At 39.9% G+C, this 16364-nt stretch overlaps 1 protein-coding gene across 2 annotated transcripts in view; it reads right to left on the reverse strand.

Moving 5' to 3' along the window:
• Window positions 1–16145, reverse strand: part of WDR89 (WD repeat domain 89) — a 41261-nt gene extending 25116 nt beyond the window's left edge. The window contains exon 1 of one of the 2 annotated variants that reach the window (XM_080809502.1): window positions 16113–16145. Coding sequence is in view for 1 of the 2 variants with exons in the window: in XM_080809501.1 (XP_080665627.1) it covers window positions 1724–1785 (62 nt within the window). In the remaining variant the exon portion in view is untranslated. Of the gene's footprint in view, window positions 1–1723; window positions 1793–16112 lie in introns of those variants that run through there. The other variant, XM_080809501.1, reaches the window with a different exon arrangement.
• Between the last annotated feature and the right edge of the window lie 219 nt (window positions 16146–16364).

A 16364-nucleotide genomic window follows, 5' to 3' on the forward strand; every position in this document is an offset into this window, starting at 1 on the left:
ATAGACAGATTTAGTAGGCTTTTGAATGTATGCTTGAATTTTGTTCTGGTTTAAGGTTTAAGGAAGACCCTAGGGATGGCTTCCTGTAGCCTTTGACCATACCACAAACTTGATCATATACAAGTGCAGTGATTGGTTTAATTTAAATCTTATAGATTGTTGGAGGACCTGGGTGGTTCAGTGGGTTAAGCATATGCCTCTGGCTCAGGTCATGATCCCGGAGTTGTGGGATTGAGGCCTGCCTTGGGCTCCCTGTTCAGCGGGGAGTCTGCTTTTCCCCTCTCACTCTGCCTGCCACTCCCCCTGCTTGTGTTCTCTGTCAAAGAAGTACATTTTAAAAATCTTAAAGAAAAAAAAAAAAAAGCACCCCCCTCTCCAAAGCCTAGAACTAGAGATTTCCCCAAACAGCAGTTTGTTTGTTTGTTGTTGCTGTTTAAGACTTTATTTATTTATTTGAGAGAGAGAGAGGGATCACAGGTAGGCAGAGAGGCAGGCAGAGAGAGAGGGGGAACCCCACTCTCTTGTGGCATTTGATCCCAGGACCCTGAGATCATAACTTGAGCCGAAGGCAGAGGCTTAACCCACTGAGCCACCCAGGGGCCCCCCAAACAGCAGATCTATTGTTGAGCATGACCTTCTCTGACAAGCATGTAGGCTAAACTGATAAGAGATGGAAGAGCAGGTTGGTAAGTTAGAGTTACAATACTGAATTCCTCTGCAAATGCATGGAGATTCCCATTTACCTTGGGAAAATTCTAAATTATAGTCCTAACTTTGGTCTTTGTCAATGGGATGTAGGAAATCTGGGGTAGTTTAGAAGGATCCTCCGGTTTAATTTTGAAAGGGAAGGTTTTAATGGGATCAGTGGATGGGGTTTCAATAATAGGAAAGAAAGGAAGTTCAGAGAGAGGAGAAGTGTTAAGAGAGGTAAAGGCAAACATAGGGAGGTAGAGTAGTAGGGTTAGGGAAGATCTCGGTTACCCCAAGGAAGAGGTCCCTGGTGTTTTTTTATATGTTAGTTGTTTATTTTCTTCAGTCAATTTAGAAACATTATTTTGTAAAGAGGCAATTTTAGAATCCTAAACACATTTAGAAGCTTCCAGACACCAATTAAAATAACTATCCCGTTTGTATTGTTCAATAGTACAGCCATGGTCTTCTAACTTAGAGAAAAATAAGTATGGGGAAATCAAAGTTTCCACATAATGGTCACTGGACTTCTGGGTTATCCTTAGTAAGACTGGTTTACTTAGTCAAACGTGTGTGAGGAAGGACTGTAATTTTAAAAGATTTTATTTATTTATCTGAGAGAGAGAGAGAACATGCATGGGGCATACAGAGGGAGAAGCAGACTCCCTGCCAAGGGGGAAGTCCGATGCAGGGCCCAATCCCAGGACTCTGAGATCATGACCTAAGCCCAAGGCAGGTGCTCAACCAACTGAGCCAACCAGGAACCCCAGGACTGTAATTTTTTAACATAAAACCAGCCAGTGTTCCTGAAGGGGAGAGGGCCACCCTTAGAAAATTCTGATGACTGGGATCCCATTATCAGAAATAAGAGTACGTACCAGAAGGGCAATTTGTCCTCACCCAGATCCCAAATAAAGTCAAAGAGCTCCACCAAAGGAGGGAACTCAAGACCTAAGAGGAAATTTGCCAAACTGAAAAATTACCTTATTTGCAGAAGCAAAGAGTGCAAAGGGCTCAAGTGCAGGAAACTCACCTATTTCTGGACGTTGGTATTCCTTGGTGGTCACCTTCTTCAGATCCCACTTTTGATACCATGTAATGTCTATCTAAGAGAAAAGAGATAAACTAAGACAACCTCGAGTTACCAAAAATCAAGTTTATTGAGCAATAGTTGATGAATTGCAGCTTGGGATAGGCCAACTGCAGCGAGCTATAGGACAGTCCGCTGAAGGTTCAGCTTGGTTTGCTTTTATGGGCAAGGAGCACAAAAGGAGAAAGTCCAGCTAGGAGCCACGCAGCAAGCATGAAGATGAGAGAGATTCTTGGTGGATGCTCATCAGTCAGAAGATAAAGTTCAATCCTCTATAAATCAAGCATTTATGAGAAATCAGTCTCAGTCTTTAAGTTTCATTTTTCTGAGGGCACATGTATGAGGTTCTCCACTTCATATCCTTTGGTTCCATTTTATATTAAAATCTTTCCACTGTTTTATCCATCTCAAGCCTGAAGGACATGTGGGGATGCCAGAAGCTGGATATACAGCAGATATTTGGATACATCAGTCTACAGCTCAGGGGGAACATATATAATTGGCTCATCAGATTATAGGTAGTAGGCAGTAGTTAAAAACTAAGAAAGTAGATAAACCTACTGAAGGGAAATTATACAGAATGATATAAAACAGCAAGTCAAAAATGGAACCCTAGAATAATACCACTGTTCAAAAAATGGGCAGAATAAGAATGAACTATAAGGGAGACAAAGGAAAAAAAAACTAGAAGAATTTCAGAAAAGTGGCCAGACAACAGCTTATGTTAAATGATCATTAATATATAGATTTTTGTATCACATGCATTGCTTCATTTAACCCTACCAGTGACCCTAAAAGATAGTCTTTTTATTATTGCTTTTCAGATTAGGCAACAGAAGCTTACAGAAATAGGTCTTGCATGGTAGTTAAAAGAAAGGATATATGCTCAGGTTCAAATTCTGGTGTCACTAGCTATGTCTTTCAGCTTCCTATTTTTCAAACAGCGGTAACAGCTGCAACATCAGAGGGTTGTTAAAAGAAGTAATTTAATTACTACATGGTAAGTGCTCAAAATGATGCCTGGTACAAAAGAACAGTAAGTGCCAGTACAGAGAATTTTGAAGAAATGCAATGGTGTCAAATGATAAATCTGTAGAATAAACTATTAGGCATAAATTCTATTATCTATCTATATACGTGTGTGTGTGTGTGAATATATATGTGTATATATGTTTACATATACATATATGTATACATATATATAATCACTCATATATATATACACACACACATACACACACAGAGTGATTATGTATATATACGTATACATGCATATGCACATACCCATGCTGTTAATCATGGTAACTGAGATTTAAAATGTATACACGCAAGGGCACGCACACACAAGGTGGGAGGGAGGGGAGACAGACTAGATATATCTAAAGTGAATTCACAGTATTACTCCTCAAAAAAGTCACCAAACAGAAAGATGCAAAAAAAACCCCCAAAACCAGAAAGATGTTTTAACATATTAATAATTCTTTAAATTTCCACTGTTTACCAGTGTTACCCCGACACTGGATATCTTGCAATCACATCAACATATCTCACACAATCAGGCAGTATTTTATAAGAATTTATAAATTGATAGTTAAAGATACTTTCCTTTACATTCTAAAGTAGATTCACTGTTTAATACTCCAAATTGGGTGAGTGTCCAAAAGGGATCTGTTGAAATTGAAATCAAAATGGCAAAACTCTTGAACATACATATTTATAGCTTTATACTTGTGTAAAGATATAGTAGAACAGACGACTTCTCTTAACTTTGTGCCATATCATGGGAAGATCAGAATCTAGTTAAATTCTAAATTCATTTCCTCTCTTCTGAACACAGTAAAAGATCCTGATAATAGAGAAATAACCAACAAAAGGAATAATTCTTGAACCATCCTGCAAAAGCCGGATATTAAGAGAAAAAAAAAATTCACACTTACTTTATAGATCTGACGTGAAGGATAAAAAGGATTGGAAATAATGTACTGTCGACTGTAAGTTTACTAAACACATGAAAATGTTTAGCTTAGGCTTACGCTATCAAACTCTTTCAATACTTGCCTTCTTTGCCCTTGGAATTAACTACTACTGCCATCTAGCAAGAGGTCCAAAAATTAGAGAATGGAATAAAAAAAATCATTCAGGGCTTACCTACAAAGTCTAAACAGACAGATGCTTTAACTGATTAGTAATTATTGAAATTTTTGCTGCTAACCATGATAACCAAAATTGAATTTCTCTTACTCGTTCTTTCCTCTCTTCCCCATGCAACATAAATTATCACCTCTATGTGAACTCCTAGATTTTACCGTCAAACCTGATCTCTCTTCAAAATTTCAACCTTATATTTCTAACGTCTGCCTAGACCACTATCTCTGAAAATGCTACCAAAACTTCAAATTCAATACATCCAAAATATAACTCAAGTACCTGTATTCTTCATCTACATAATCTTCCTAGTCATCTGGGCTCAACATCTCAGAATCATCTTTGATTAAAGAAAGTCAAAGGACAAGATGCAACTAGCCAATAAACCCTACCTTGAAAATCATCCCACACATTTATCTCATCACTGTCCGCTCCACCATTATCCCCCTCCAGCAGTCCATTACCTCTCATCTGCCAACTGCAATGGTTTCCTGTACGGCCCTGACACAGAACAGGGCAGGAAATACTTGATTTAACATCTAATTCCTGGAAAACGATGGGAAGAATAGGACAAATTCTTACTTCATATAAAAAGTTTTGATCTTAGAAATCAATTTCTTGGGGCGCCTGGGTGGCTCAGTGGGTTAAAGCCTCTGCCTTCGGCTCAGGTCATGATCTCAGGGTCCTGGGATCCAGCCCCACATGGGGCTCTCTGCTCAGCGGGGAGCCTGCTTCCCCCTCTCTCTCTGCCTGCCTCTCTGTCTACTTGTGATCTCTCCCTGTCAAATAAATAAATAAAATCTTTAAAAAAAAAAAAAGAAATCAATTTCATGTTGTAAAAAGTACTGACATTCAGTGTGACATTAAGTGGAAAATAAAAGCAGATATGTGATTTCACAAACATTTAAGGACATAAAACTACTTAATTTTTATAAAGCATCATACACGTTCTCTTGTTTGTGCATGGGCTGCAGTTGTTCAAACATGTGAATCACACACTATATTTTATAGCAATGCCAGACATAGCAATATTTTAATGGGTGAAATATTTTCTCCACAATAAAACTGTAAAAAAGATTGCTAATCTTTCCAAGAATCCTATATTGTTTTCTTGAGTTATCTAGACCCTACCCATGCTTCAAGATCGAGATCAAACTCTACCAGTACTATAAAATTATTCTTAACCTGGCCTAAAGCAAGTTTTTACTTAGTCTGAATGCCAAAATATATTCTGTTACTTATATAGCAATAATCATATACTAAATATACTGAAGTGTTATTTTTCTCTAGTTATATTTCACATATTCACATATTTATATTTGTTTCTCTCTACTATTGAGTTTACATTTCTTAAAAGACAAGAGCCATGTTTTCCAATTCTCTTAATATCAATCCTCTACCAGCCTGAGGCTACCTCTACAGCCTACCTCACAAAATCCTCCTTCCCGGGAGAGGAGTATAAAAACACAAACACACACAAAACACACTCCAAAGAGGAAAACAAAGAGGCAAAGATAAGGAACTACACAAAATGTAAAACAATGACAATGATAGGAAACACACACACACACACACACACACACACACACACACACACACCCAAAGCCATAGACACAGCCATCCCTTTTCGGGAGAAAGCAAAGAAATAAAGAAAAAGAAATAAGAAATCAAGCAGTATCAATATTGACATCCATGACATCCATAAACACAGCTTTTAGGTCAATTCACTTTAAACTCTATAGTCATAGAAAACACCATGAAGGCAGAACTGAGGAAGCTAAGAAAGGGTTGGGATTTGGGAGCAGCACTTTCTTACCATCTTACACAGTACCTTATAGGCAGAAAGCACTCGATGAACACCTGCTGGTGTGAACAGGATTTAACAGACAGTACTACATACCCAAATTCCAGAATTAAACAATTTGTTCAAAATGCTATTCCTTCACAAAACACATTATAGGATCAAGTTACCTCAAATTTCCAGAGTAATGCAGCAAATACTATGTGCTTTATATGATATAAACATGGTTTTGATGCCAAAAAATACACATTTTAATCATTCAAGAGTTTCAAATTTCAAATTTCCAGAGTAATGCAGCAAATACTATGTGCTTTATATGATATAAACATAGTTTTGATGCCAAAAAATACACATTTTAATCATTCAAGAGTTTCAAAAATAACCCAATGATTCATAAATTGTATTCTTCCTATTTTTAGAATGGCTCAGAGGATTTGTGTGATTCTTGAATTCCATTCTCAATTTCTAAGAAAAAGTTCAATTTGATTTTACAATTTCAGGGGGAAAAAAGAGGGGACAATTGGAGGAAATAAAGTAGCTTTATAAAAATAATTCAGTGCCATGTAAAATACAAATTAATAACAAGCAAATGGAATCACAAGTTAATAAAAACTAACCTTTATGAAAAACTTAGCTTCAATATCTATTCTTTCTTCCTTTCTTAAAAAATAGATGCCTGTCATGCATGCTAACAGCTTAAAAGCCCAAGTAATACAGGGCTGCAGAATTTATGAAGAGAAATACTCTGATAGGATGAAAACCAAGATGAGGGGCATCTGGGTGGCTCAGTTGGTTAAGTTACTGCCTTTGGCTCAGGTCATGATCCCAGGGTCCTGGGATCCAGCCCCATGTCGGGCTCCTTGCTCAGCAGGGAGTCTGCTTCTCTCCTGCCTACCATTCCCCCTGCTTGTGCTTGCTCTGTGTGTGTGTCTCTTTCTCTCCCTCGCTCTCTCTGTCAAATAATTAAAGTCTTTAAAAAAGAAAACCAAGATGAAAATACTCTGACAAGCAGCCAAGAATTGGAAACACAATGGGAAATAAAGGAACATGTCTTTGGGGTGGACTTGGTCAGTATGAGTAAGCTAAAGAGGGGTTATGGGAAAAAATCTGCACTAGAAGCAGGCATACTTTTTTTCATATGACCTTCTGTTAATCATTGAATCTGATCTGAATCTTGGTTTTCTCATATTTCCATTAGTTCTACTTACTGGCTCTTTTTTTTTAAATAAGATTTTTATTTATTTATTTGACAGAGAGAGAGAGTATAAGTAGGCAGAACAGCAGGCAGAGAGAGAGGGAGAAGCAGGCTCTCCACGAGCAGGGAGCCCGATGTGGGACTCGATCCCAGGACCCTGGAATCATGAGCCGAAAATAGCCACCCAAGCACCCCATTACTGGCTCTTTTGTATCCATCAATGATATTAATAGTAACTAAGAGAGACTGAACTCTTGCTGTATGCAAGGTACTGTTCTAAATGCTTTATATGCATTGTATCTCATTTAGACCTCTGTATGACCCTATAGAGTACCTTACTTACCTGGTTCTAGAAGAAAGTGAGGCTTACAAAAGGCAGGTGATTTGCCAAAGATCACTTGGCTCACAGTGCATAGCAGGGACAGGAAAACAAATCTGATTTTATTTATTTAATTATTTAAAAGATTTTATTTATTTGACAAAGAAAGAGGGAACACAGCAGGGGGAAGTGGGAGAGGGAGATGCAGGCTCTCCGCTGAGCAGGGAGCCCAGTGTGGGGCTTGATCCCAGGACTCTGGGATCATGACCAGAGTGGAAGGCAGACACTTAACTGACTGAACCACCCAGGTGCCCCTAGAGCCCACACTCTTCAATGCTTTCTTACACTGACCCTCAAATGATATAAAAGATGTACTTTACAAAGCATTTTTAAATGGTCATTCAAATGTAAAGTTTGTTATAATTCTCATCTGCATTAAATGAGATTAATCAATAACACTCATACAACCAAGCAACATGGTTAAAAATTTAAAGCACATACATGTGGAAAGTCTTAATACCAGCAAAGATTTTTTTTTTAATACCAGCAAAGATTTAATATCAAAACCATACCATATGATGTGAAGTCCAGCATAATTTTTAGTTACCTGGACATGCAAATTTCAAGTATTTACAAGGTTAAAAAAAGATTTAAAATAGTATCAGCTGTAAGATATGGTAAATTTAAAAATATAAGCCATAACCTAGAGCTTTTTCTCTTATTATTCCATATTCATATTCATACTTGATGAATAATATTGAATAAAATCAGAGAAAGAAATTTATTTTTAAGATTTACTTAGAGTGAGAGAGAGCACGTACAAGCATGATCAGGGGGCAGAGGGAGAGGGAATCTCAAGCAGATTCTGCTGTTGAGCACAGAGCTCAGAGGCAGGGCTCAATCTCCAGATCCTGAGTCTGAAGCTTAACCAACTGCACCACGCAGTGCCTCAAAGAAAGGAATTTATTTATTTCAAAAATTGTTTTATTATTATTTTTATTAATATATAATGTATTATTTGCCCCAGGGGTACAGGTTTGTGAATCGTCAGTATTACACACTTCACAGCCCTCACCATAGCACATACCCTCCCCAATGTCTATAACCCAACCACCCTCTCCCTCCCCCACCCCCCCAACCCTTAGTTTGTTTGTGAGATTAAGAGTCTCTTATGGTTTGTCTCCCTGCTGATCCCATCTTGTTTCATTTTTTTTTCTTCCCTACCCCCCAAACCCCCACTGTGCTTCTCAAATTCCTCATATCAGGGAGATCATATGCTAATTGTCTTTCTCTGACTTATTTTGCTCAGCATAATACCCTCTAGTTCCAACCACGTCATTGCAAATGGCAAGATTTCATTTCTTTGATGGCTGCATAGTATTCCATTATATATACATACACCACATCTTTATCCATTCATCTGTTGATGGACATCTAGGTTCTTTCCATAGTTTGGCTATTGCGGACATGCTGCTATAAACAAGGAATTTATCTAATAGTATTTGTCAGGCACTGTTTTAAGCACTTCACAAATATTTACTCATTTAACTCTTATAACAGCTATGAAGTACTTATAATTATCCCATTTCATAGATGGGACAACTGAAGCACAGAATGGTCACATGTAAACAGCCCAAGATCACAGAGCTAGTAATTGCAGCCAGTATTCAATTCAGGCAACTTGGTTTAAAAATCTGTGCTCTTAACCACTAGCTCTGCTACAATTTACAGAATGGTGAAATTCTTTTTTGGTGGGGTTAAGATTTTATTTATTTACTTGTCAGACAGAGAGAGAGCGAGCGCATAAGCAGAGGGGATGGCAGGCAGAGGAAGAAGAAGGCTCCCTGATGAGCAAGGAGCCCATTATGGGACTCTATCCAAGGATGCTGGGATCATGACCTGAACTGAAGACAGACACTTAACCATCTGAGCCACCCAGGCATCCCATGAAATTATTTCTTTAAAAGCCAATAAGAAGTAATGATCACAACAAATGCCCACAAAGAGAAGAGAGCTATCACTTATCTCAGTATACATATCGACACTAAGGAACATGTAAAAGAAGTATTTTAACTGACATGATAAACAAAAGTAATCTATATTATCAGGAAAATTATAATTATAATGGCACACTAAGCTTATTAGTCTTTGGAAAAAGTTTCTTTTAATTTTCCTATGAAACTATATGGTTAGTAAAGCAATGACATTTGGAGACTAATATTAACATTAAAAGATTTGCTAGACAGGATTTTTATCATTTTTTGGTCTAGCCGCCTTATGAAAAGGAAAAAAACTATGCTAGAGCTTTAAAAAAAAAAATCACCTGAACTGGTAGAATTCATAACAGAATTAATGCTAAATATGAACCCTTTAAAAAATACAACATATAGGGGCACCTGGGTGGCTCAGCTGGTTAAGCATCTGACTTTGGTTGAGGTCATCATCCCAGGGTCCTGGCATCAGGCCCCATTTTAAGCCCAGAGTCAGGCTCTTCACTAAGCAGGGAGTCTGCTTTTCTTTCTCCCAGGCCCCTCCCCCTTTCTCATGTTCTCTCTCTCAAATAAATCAATAATATCTTTTCTTAAAAAAGGTAAAACATATACTTAATATGACCTGCTAAAAGAATCACATTTTGCAAAGGACTACTGTATTGGTCATTTCATCGATTCTCACAACTGTGAGAGGTAAGTAGGATAAGCAATAGTGTTATTTCACAAATAAGTAAACTAAAGCTCAGAAAAGTTTAACATTTTATATGGTCTAGATAGAAAGATCTTCTGATTCCAAGTGCATATCACATGGTGCTGCCAACAATTTTATGCTTTATACTTTTCAAGTTGTTTCATAACAATTAATGCTTAGCCAAGAAAATTTGAAAAATAGTGAACACATAATGAAGGTTATGCTCCTTAAAATGTTAAAGTGTTTTGTTAAAAACCTTGTTGTATGGGGTGCCTGGGTGGTTCAATCGGTTAAGCGTCTGCCTTCGGCTCAGGTCATGATCTGAGTCCTGGGATCGAGCCCTGCATCGGGCTCCCCGCTCGTCAAGAAGCCTGCTTCTTCCTCTTCCACTCCCCCTGCTTGTGTTCCCCTCTCTCACTGTGTCTCTCTTGGTCAAATAAATAAATAAAATCTAAAAACAAACAAATGAACAAAAAAACCTTGTTGTATGATGTATAATTTATCTACTGAAATGAACAGTTAATTCAGCCAAAATGAACTTGCAATCCAAGAAAAAAAATCTGTATTAAACTAAGTGAGGGGGGGCGCCAGGGTGGCTCAGTGGGTTAAGCCGCTGCCTTCAGCTCGGGTCATGATCTCGGGGTCCTGGGATCGAGTCCCACATCGGGTTCTCTGATCAGCGGGGAGCCTGCTTCCCTCCCTCTCTCTGCCTGCCTCTTTGCCTACTTGTGATCTCTCTGTGTCAAATAAATGAATAAAAAAAAAAAAACTTTTAAAAAAATAAATAAATAAATAAACTAAGTGAGGGGCTCCTGGGTGGCTCAGTGGGTTAAAGCCTCTGCCTTCAGCTCGGGTTGTGATCCCAGGGTCCTGGGATCAAGCCCCATGTTGGGCTCTCTGCTCGGTGGGGAGCCTGCTTCCCCCCACCCCCCTGCCTGCCTCTCTGCCTACTTGTGATCTCGGTCTGTCAAATAAATAAAATCTTTAAAAAAAAATTTTTTTTTTAAAGCTAAGTGAATCCATACATTTATCATCATGAGCACTGAGTAATGGGTAGTAGTATTGTTGTATCACTAAATTGTACACTTGAAACTACTATAACACTCTATATTAACTATACTGGAATTAAAATTAAAATCTTAATTAAAGGGGCGCCTGGGTGGCTCAGTGGGTTAAAGCCTCTGCCTTCAGCTCAAGTCATGATCCCGGGGTCCTGGGATCAAGCCCCGGGTCGGGCTCTCTGCTCAGCAGGGAGCCTGCTTCCTCCTCTCTCTCTGCCTGCCTCTCTGCCTGCTTGTGATCTCTGTCTATCAAATAAATAAATAAATAAATCTTAAAAAAAAAAAAGCTTAATTAAAAAAACTAAATCCAATTTTAAATCCTTAAACATGAAATAATGTGACCCTACAATAGTACTATTTTTTTGAGACTTAAAAACAAAAATCATGGGGTGCCTGGGTGGCTCAGCCAGCTGAGTGTCTGCCTTTGGCTAGGGTCATCTCAGGGTCCTGGGACAGAGCCCTTCATCAGGCTCCCTGCTCAGTGAGGAATCTACTTCTCTCTCTGCCCTTGCCCCTGCATGTGTTCTCTCTCTCTCTCAAATAAATGAATATAATCTTTAAAAAAAAAAAAAGTCACTTCTAACTACCATTTTATCTCTATCACTTAAGTTTATTCTAAACCAAGTAAGGCAACTTATAAGATCAAATGATTCTGCTTGATGATTGGGAAACCTAAGGGATTTGTTAGTTACTGAGAAATGCTAGTTTCCCAGAAATGATCAATTTCAGAGAGTTTTTTGGTTGTTTTTGTTTTTACTTTTTAAAGTAGGCTCTACACCCAGTGTGGAGCCCAATGCAGGGCTTAAACTCACAACGCTGAGATTAAGAGTTGCATACTTAACTGTCTGAGCCACCCAGGTCCCCTCAAAGATAGTTTTTTTTTTTTTTTTTTAAGATTTATTTATAGAGAGAGAGGGAGAGAGAGCGAGGGCGCACCAGATTGGGGGGGGGGGGATAGAGGCAGAAGGAGAGGGAGAAGCAGACTCCTGAGCAGGGAACCCAAAGCAGGACTTGCTCCCAGGACCCTGGGATCATGACCTGAGCCGAAGGCAGATGCTTAACTGACTGAGCCACCCAGGTGCCCCCAAAGATAGTTTTTTAAATGTACATTCCTCTATATTTATTTCAGGTAGATTTAATTATTACCAAACCAAGGAACAGAGATGGCTGGTGAACCAAACATTTAACAAATGGAACTACTTAGGCTTGGATTACTGGGAGAATTTTTTAAAAACTTAGTTACATAATTAGTCATCAGTAAAACGCTTAGTAAACAATACTTTGTACTTCATAGCCTATAAACTGCATATCATACCCTTACATCCCTAAGTCAGGTGGCAAACTGTCCACACTGGACTTGCAAAGATGACCTAAAACTAGTTTTGCATCCATTAGCTTGACATCCAGCCATTTTGAGGAAATAAAGACACCAAAGTGAAGCAGCTGCAAAAAGAATTTCTTTGGAAGTTATTTGTGAAAAAATACTATGACATTTTTTCCTTGTTCCCACTTTACCAAGGATGATTAGCTCAAACTTAGACCTTGATCTGGTCCCCTGTAGATTATGGATACAGGTTCTATGCCTGGCAAAGTCTAAGAGACTGTGGCTCACTATCTGCTCAAAGAAAACAAAGAAAAATGACTGCATTGCATTGTTATTGGCCCGTACATGCAGACTTTGTCAGGGCCAAGGATGTGAAGCTTTTTCCTGTGGACCCAATGATGGCATTGGATGGAACTAGCTTAAGAAGGACTTTTGGCATTTGGATGCCATGGAGAGTTCATAGGGCAAAGAAACTAAAGGCTGGAGGTTAAGGGCTGAGAACAAATCTTAAGCAGCTGGCTAAGTACTGCCCATTGTGGCAGAGACTAATTCATCAGCAGATCTGCAGTGAGGCACACTACACATTTGCTAGATGTGACTTTCTGTTAGAGAAAGCAACATGAGAAAAAGTAATGTAGGTCACTTCCAGGCCTGGCCCATTTAAATGTCCCACACGTACTTCTCCTTCCCACTCCATTGACAAAGCATAGACATCTTTACTGAATAGTTCTTACATACTGAATACCTATTCAGAGCTGGGCTCCTTTTCATACTCTTATTCCAACATACCTATACCAAATGGTAAGAAACCCAACTCATCAGATCCAGTCTCCTAATTATGACTTTCAGATAGACACGAGAGCAATAGTTGGGTTATTTTCTTCTGAAGATATGACAAAAACCTGGTCATCAGAGCTGTCTTGCTGGGGGGATTGGAGAGTATTAATGATGAGGGGCTGTCAGTCCAATTCTCCATGAAGCCTAGAGCACATTCTAGCCTTAGGAGCAATGGGATCCAAAGTCTTTACCTGTTCGCCTATCTGGCTTCCTTATAATGAATCCCCATCAACTGAGGTCATACTTCTTAAACTGGGGGACACAACTATGAGTATAGTAAACTGGCTATTGTAAGTCACAAAACAGTCTAAATCCCTAAAACAGCAATGTTATGATGTGGCAAATAATTCAGAAGAGTATCAAACATGGGCATATTATGAAGTCAAATTCAAAAGTCACACGAATTCTTACAGTAGAAGATTAGAACTCAAAGAAATTTCACTCTTCATGCATATGTTTTTTTTCTTCATGCATATTTGATTATACGTTAAGCTGTACGAGAATAGGATCTCCTTTACCCTCTTTATACCCTTTGTAGTAAGCTGAAAGATGGCCCCCAAAGATATCCAAATCCTAATTTCTATGAATGTTTCCTTACATGACAAAGGGGTTTGTAATTAAGATTCTGAGATAGATTATTTTAGATTATCGAAGTGGAACCTAAATGTAAGCATAAGTGCCCACATAAGAGAAAGGCAGAGGAGGGTTCGACTATAGAAAACAATGTGATTATGGAAGCAGAGATAGCTGTGACATGCTTGGGAAGATGAAGGTACCACAAGCCAAGGAACATATGCAGCTACCAGAAGCTGAAATAGGCAAGGAAATGAGTTCTCCTCAGAGCCTTCAGAAGGAACCTTAACTCAGAAGTTATTTGAGCTGAGCTAGCTTTATGCTATCTACATCAGTCTAAGAATACAAACTATATAACACTTCTGCATTTAAAGGGTACACCATCCTCAACCCTGGATGAATAGATAAGGGGGCCATATAAGCTTCAGAGTATTTTGGAGCTTCCAGACTGGGGAACAAATGAAGACTGCAGAGAGCGGAGTGCCTACGGAGGGCATGGAAGTTTGAACCCTTTCTGCATACCTCACTTTGCATGCATCTCTTCCATCTGGCTGTTGGGTCATATACTTTTTCATAGCCTTTAATAAGCTGATAAATGTCTGCAAGTTGATCAAGATGCACTGGTGGATGCTCTTCAGGAAGGGCTCATTAGGGGCAGTGCTGGAAGTGATGCTACTGACACCTCACACTGGAAATGCTACTCATCAAGCCAGACAACAGATGATGGAACATTTGGTTCAAAGCATCCTGGCTTCTCTCAACGGCCTTTCCATCCCTAATGAAGTGCTACTTAAATGATTCATGCGGGCTGAAAATTCAGGGAGATGAAAACCTAGCAGATTAAATGGCAGAGTTGGGGGGGATCTTTAAAAATAAAAGAGGTAGTTCACACGTGGTACTAAGCTACATATTACCACTCTTTTTTAGACACAGAATATATAAAACTACATATATAAAATTATCTAACTATCTATGCTATTTAACGCTCGTCGGGCCTCACAGGAAAAAATTTGAAAAGCAAAGAAAAATGATTATCATCAATAATTTATATATTACATCCATTCTCCCATTTGATCCATAAAAGTATAGGACATAGTCACATAGTCAGGTCTGGTATTGATTTCAGTTCTGCAGTCGAGGAAGCTGCGGCTCAGAGGGCGACTTGCCCAAAGGTTAGGAAACGGTTCCTAGTCCAAGGTCTTCTACTAGATGACTTTACATCCATATTATCAACTCACTTATAAGTATGTTGTGTTAACTTTTTTTTTTAAAGATTTTATTTATTTTCTGACAGAGAGAGAGATCACAAGTAGGCAGAGACACAGGCAGAGAGAGAGGAGGAAGCAGGCTCCTCGCTGAGCAGAGAGCCCGATGCGAGGCTCGATCCCAGGACTCGGGGATCATGACCTGGGCTGAAGGCAGAGGCCCAACCCACTGAGCCACCCAGGCGCCCCTGTTGTGTTAACTTCTAAAATGACTTCAAGTTCGGAAAGAAAACAGGAGTAACATTTTACAATTTAAGAGTGTATTTTAATTTTACGTCTTTGGAAACCAAATGCCACACTCAAGAGACAAGCCGAAGACAACATGTGGACGAGTTACTAAGCAGTCTTGTTTCCTCACTTGAAAATGCGAACAGTTAATAGGACCCCTACCCTTTAGGTTGCTATGTGGATTATGTATCACACGTAAAGGGTTTTTAAGATAGACGGTCTCACAGTTTGTATTATATATTACAGGGCGTCTCTTCCCAAATGAAAATGGACTTTCTGGGGCGCCTTGGTGGCTCAGTGGGTTAAAGCCTCTGCCTTCGGCTCGGGTCGTGATCCCAGGGTCCTGGGATCGAGCCCCGCATCGGGCTCTCTGCTCGGCGGGGAGCCTGCTTCCCCCTCTCTCTGCCTGCCTCTCTGCCGACTTGTGATCTCTGTCTGTGAAATAAATAAATAAAAATCTTTAAAAAAAAAAAGAAAGAAAGAAAGTTGACTTTCTGACTTCGAAAGTTTACGAACTCGGGAGATAAGAAAAATGAGAGTTGCAGGAGAAAAACAAAACAGGTCCTGGGACCGTTCCTTGAACACTAGACAAGGACACTTCGCGTCTACAGAAACGTGTCACAGAGGCGGCGACTCTGTCGCCGGCGACTGCGACCCCAACACCCAACCCACGAAAAGCCCGCAGGTCACGGACAGAGCGGTTGTGGTGCAGGGGCTCCCACCCCGGCACCAGAAGCCCCGACACATGGCTCCCTCCTCCCAGCCCCTCCCCACTTCCCTCAGAGGTTATCGTGCCAGAGAATCAGCGACGACGGCTTTCTAGTCTCAAGCCACACTGTCGCCGACCGTGGAGACAACTGCCCAACCCGCGAACACGCCCAACCCGATCCTACGAGCTATACCTCAACTGCAAGCCCACAACGCGCGCGGGAAGAAACGCGAGCTCAGCCAGGAGGAACTGCTGACGACCGGAACTCCACCCCCACCTCTCTGATAGGGTAAACGCGCAAAGGAAGATGAAGCGCATTGGTCAGCAGTCCAGAGGCGGGGGAAGCGAAAGAGGACGGGTGGGGAGGGTCGACGAAGTGCCAAGACCCAGCCTCTCTCCGGATTGGACGAAAGCAGGACGTCTGCGCCTGCGTAGACCCAATTTC

Source organism: Martes martes, assembly GCF_963455335.1.
Source record: "Martes martes genome assembly, chromosome: 7".
NCBI lineage: Eukaryota > Metazoa > Chordata > Mammalia > Carnivora > Mustelidae > Martes > Martes martes.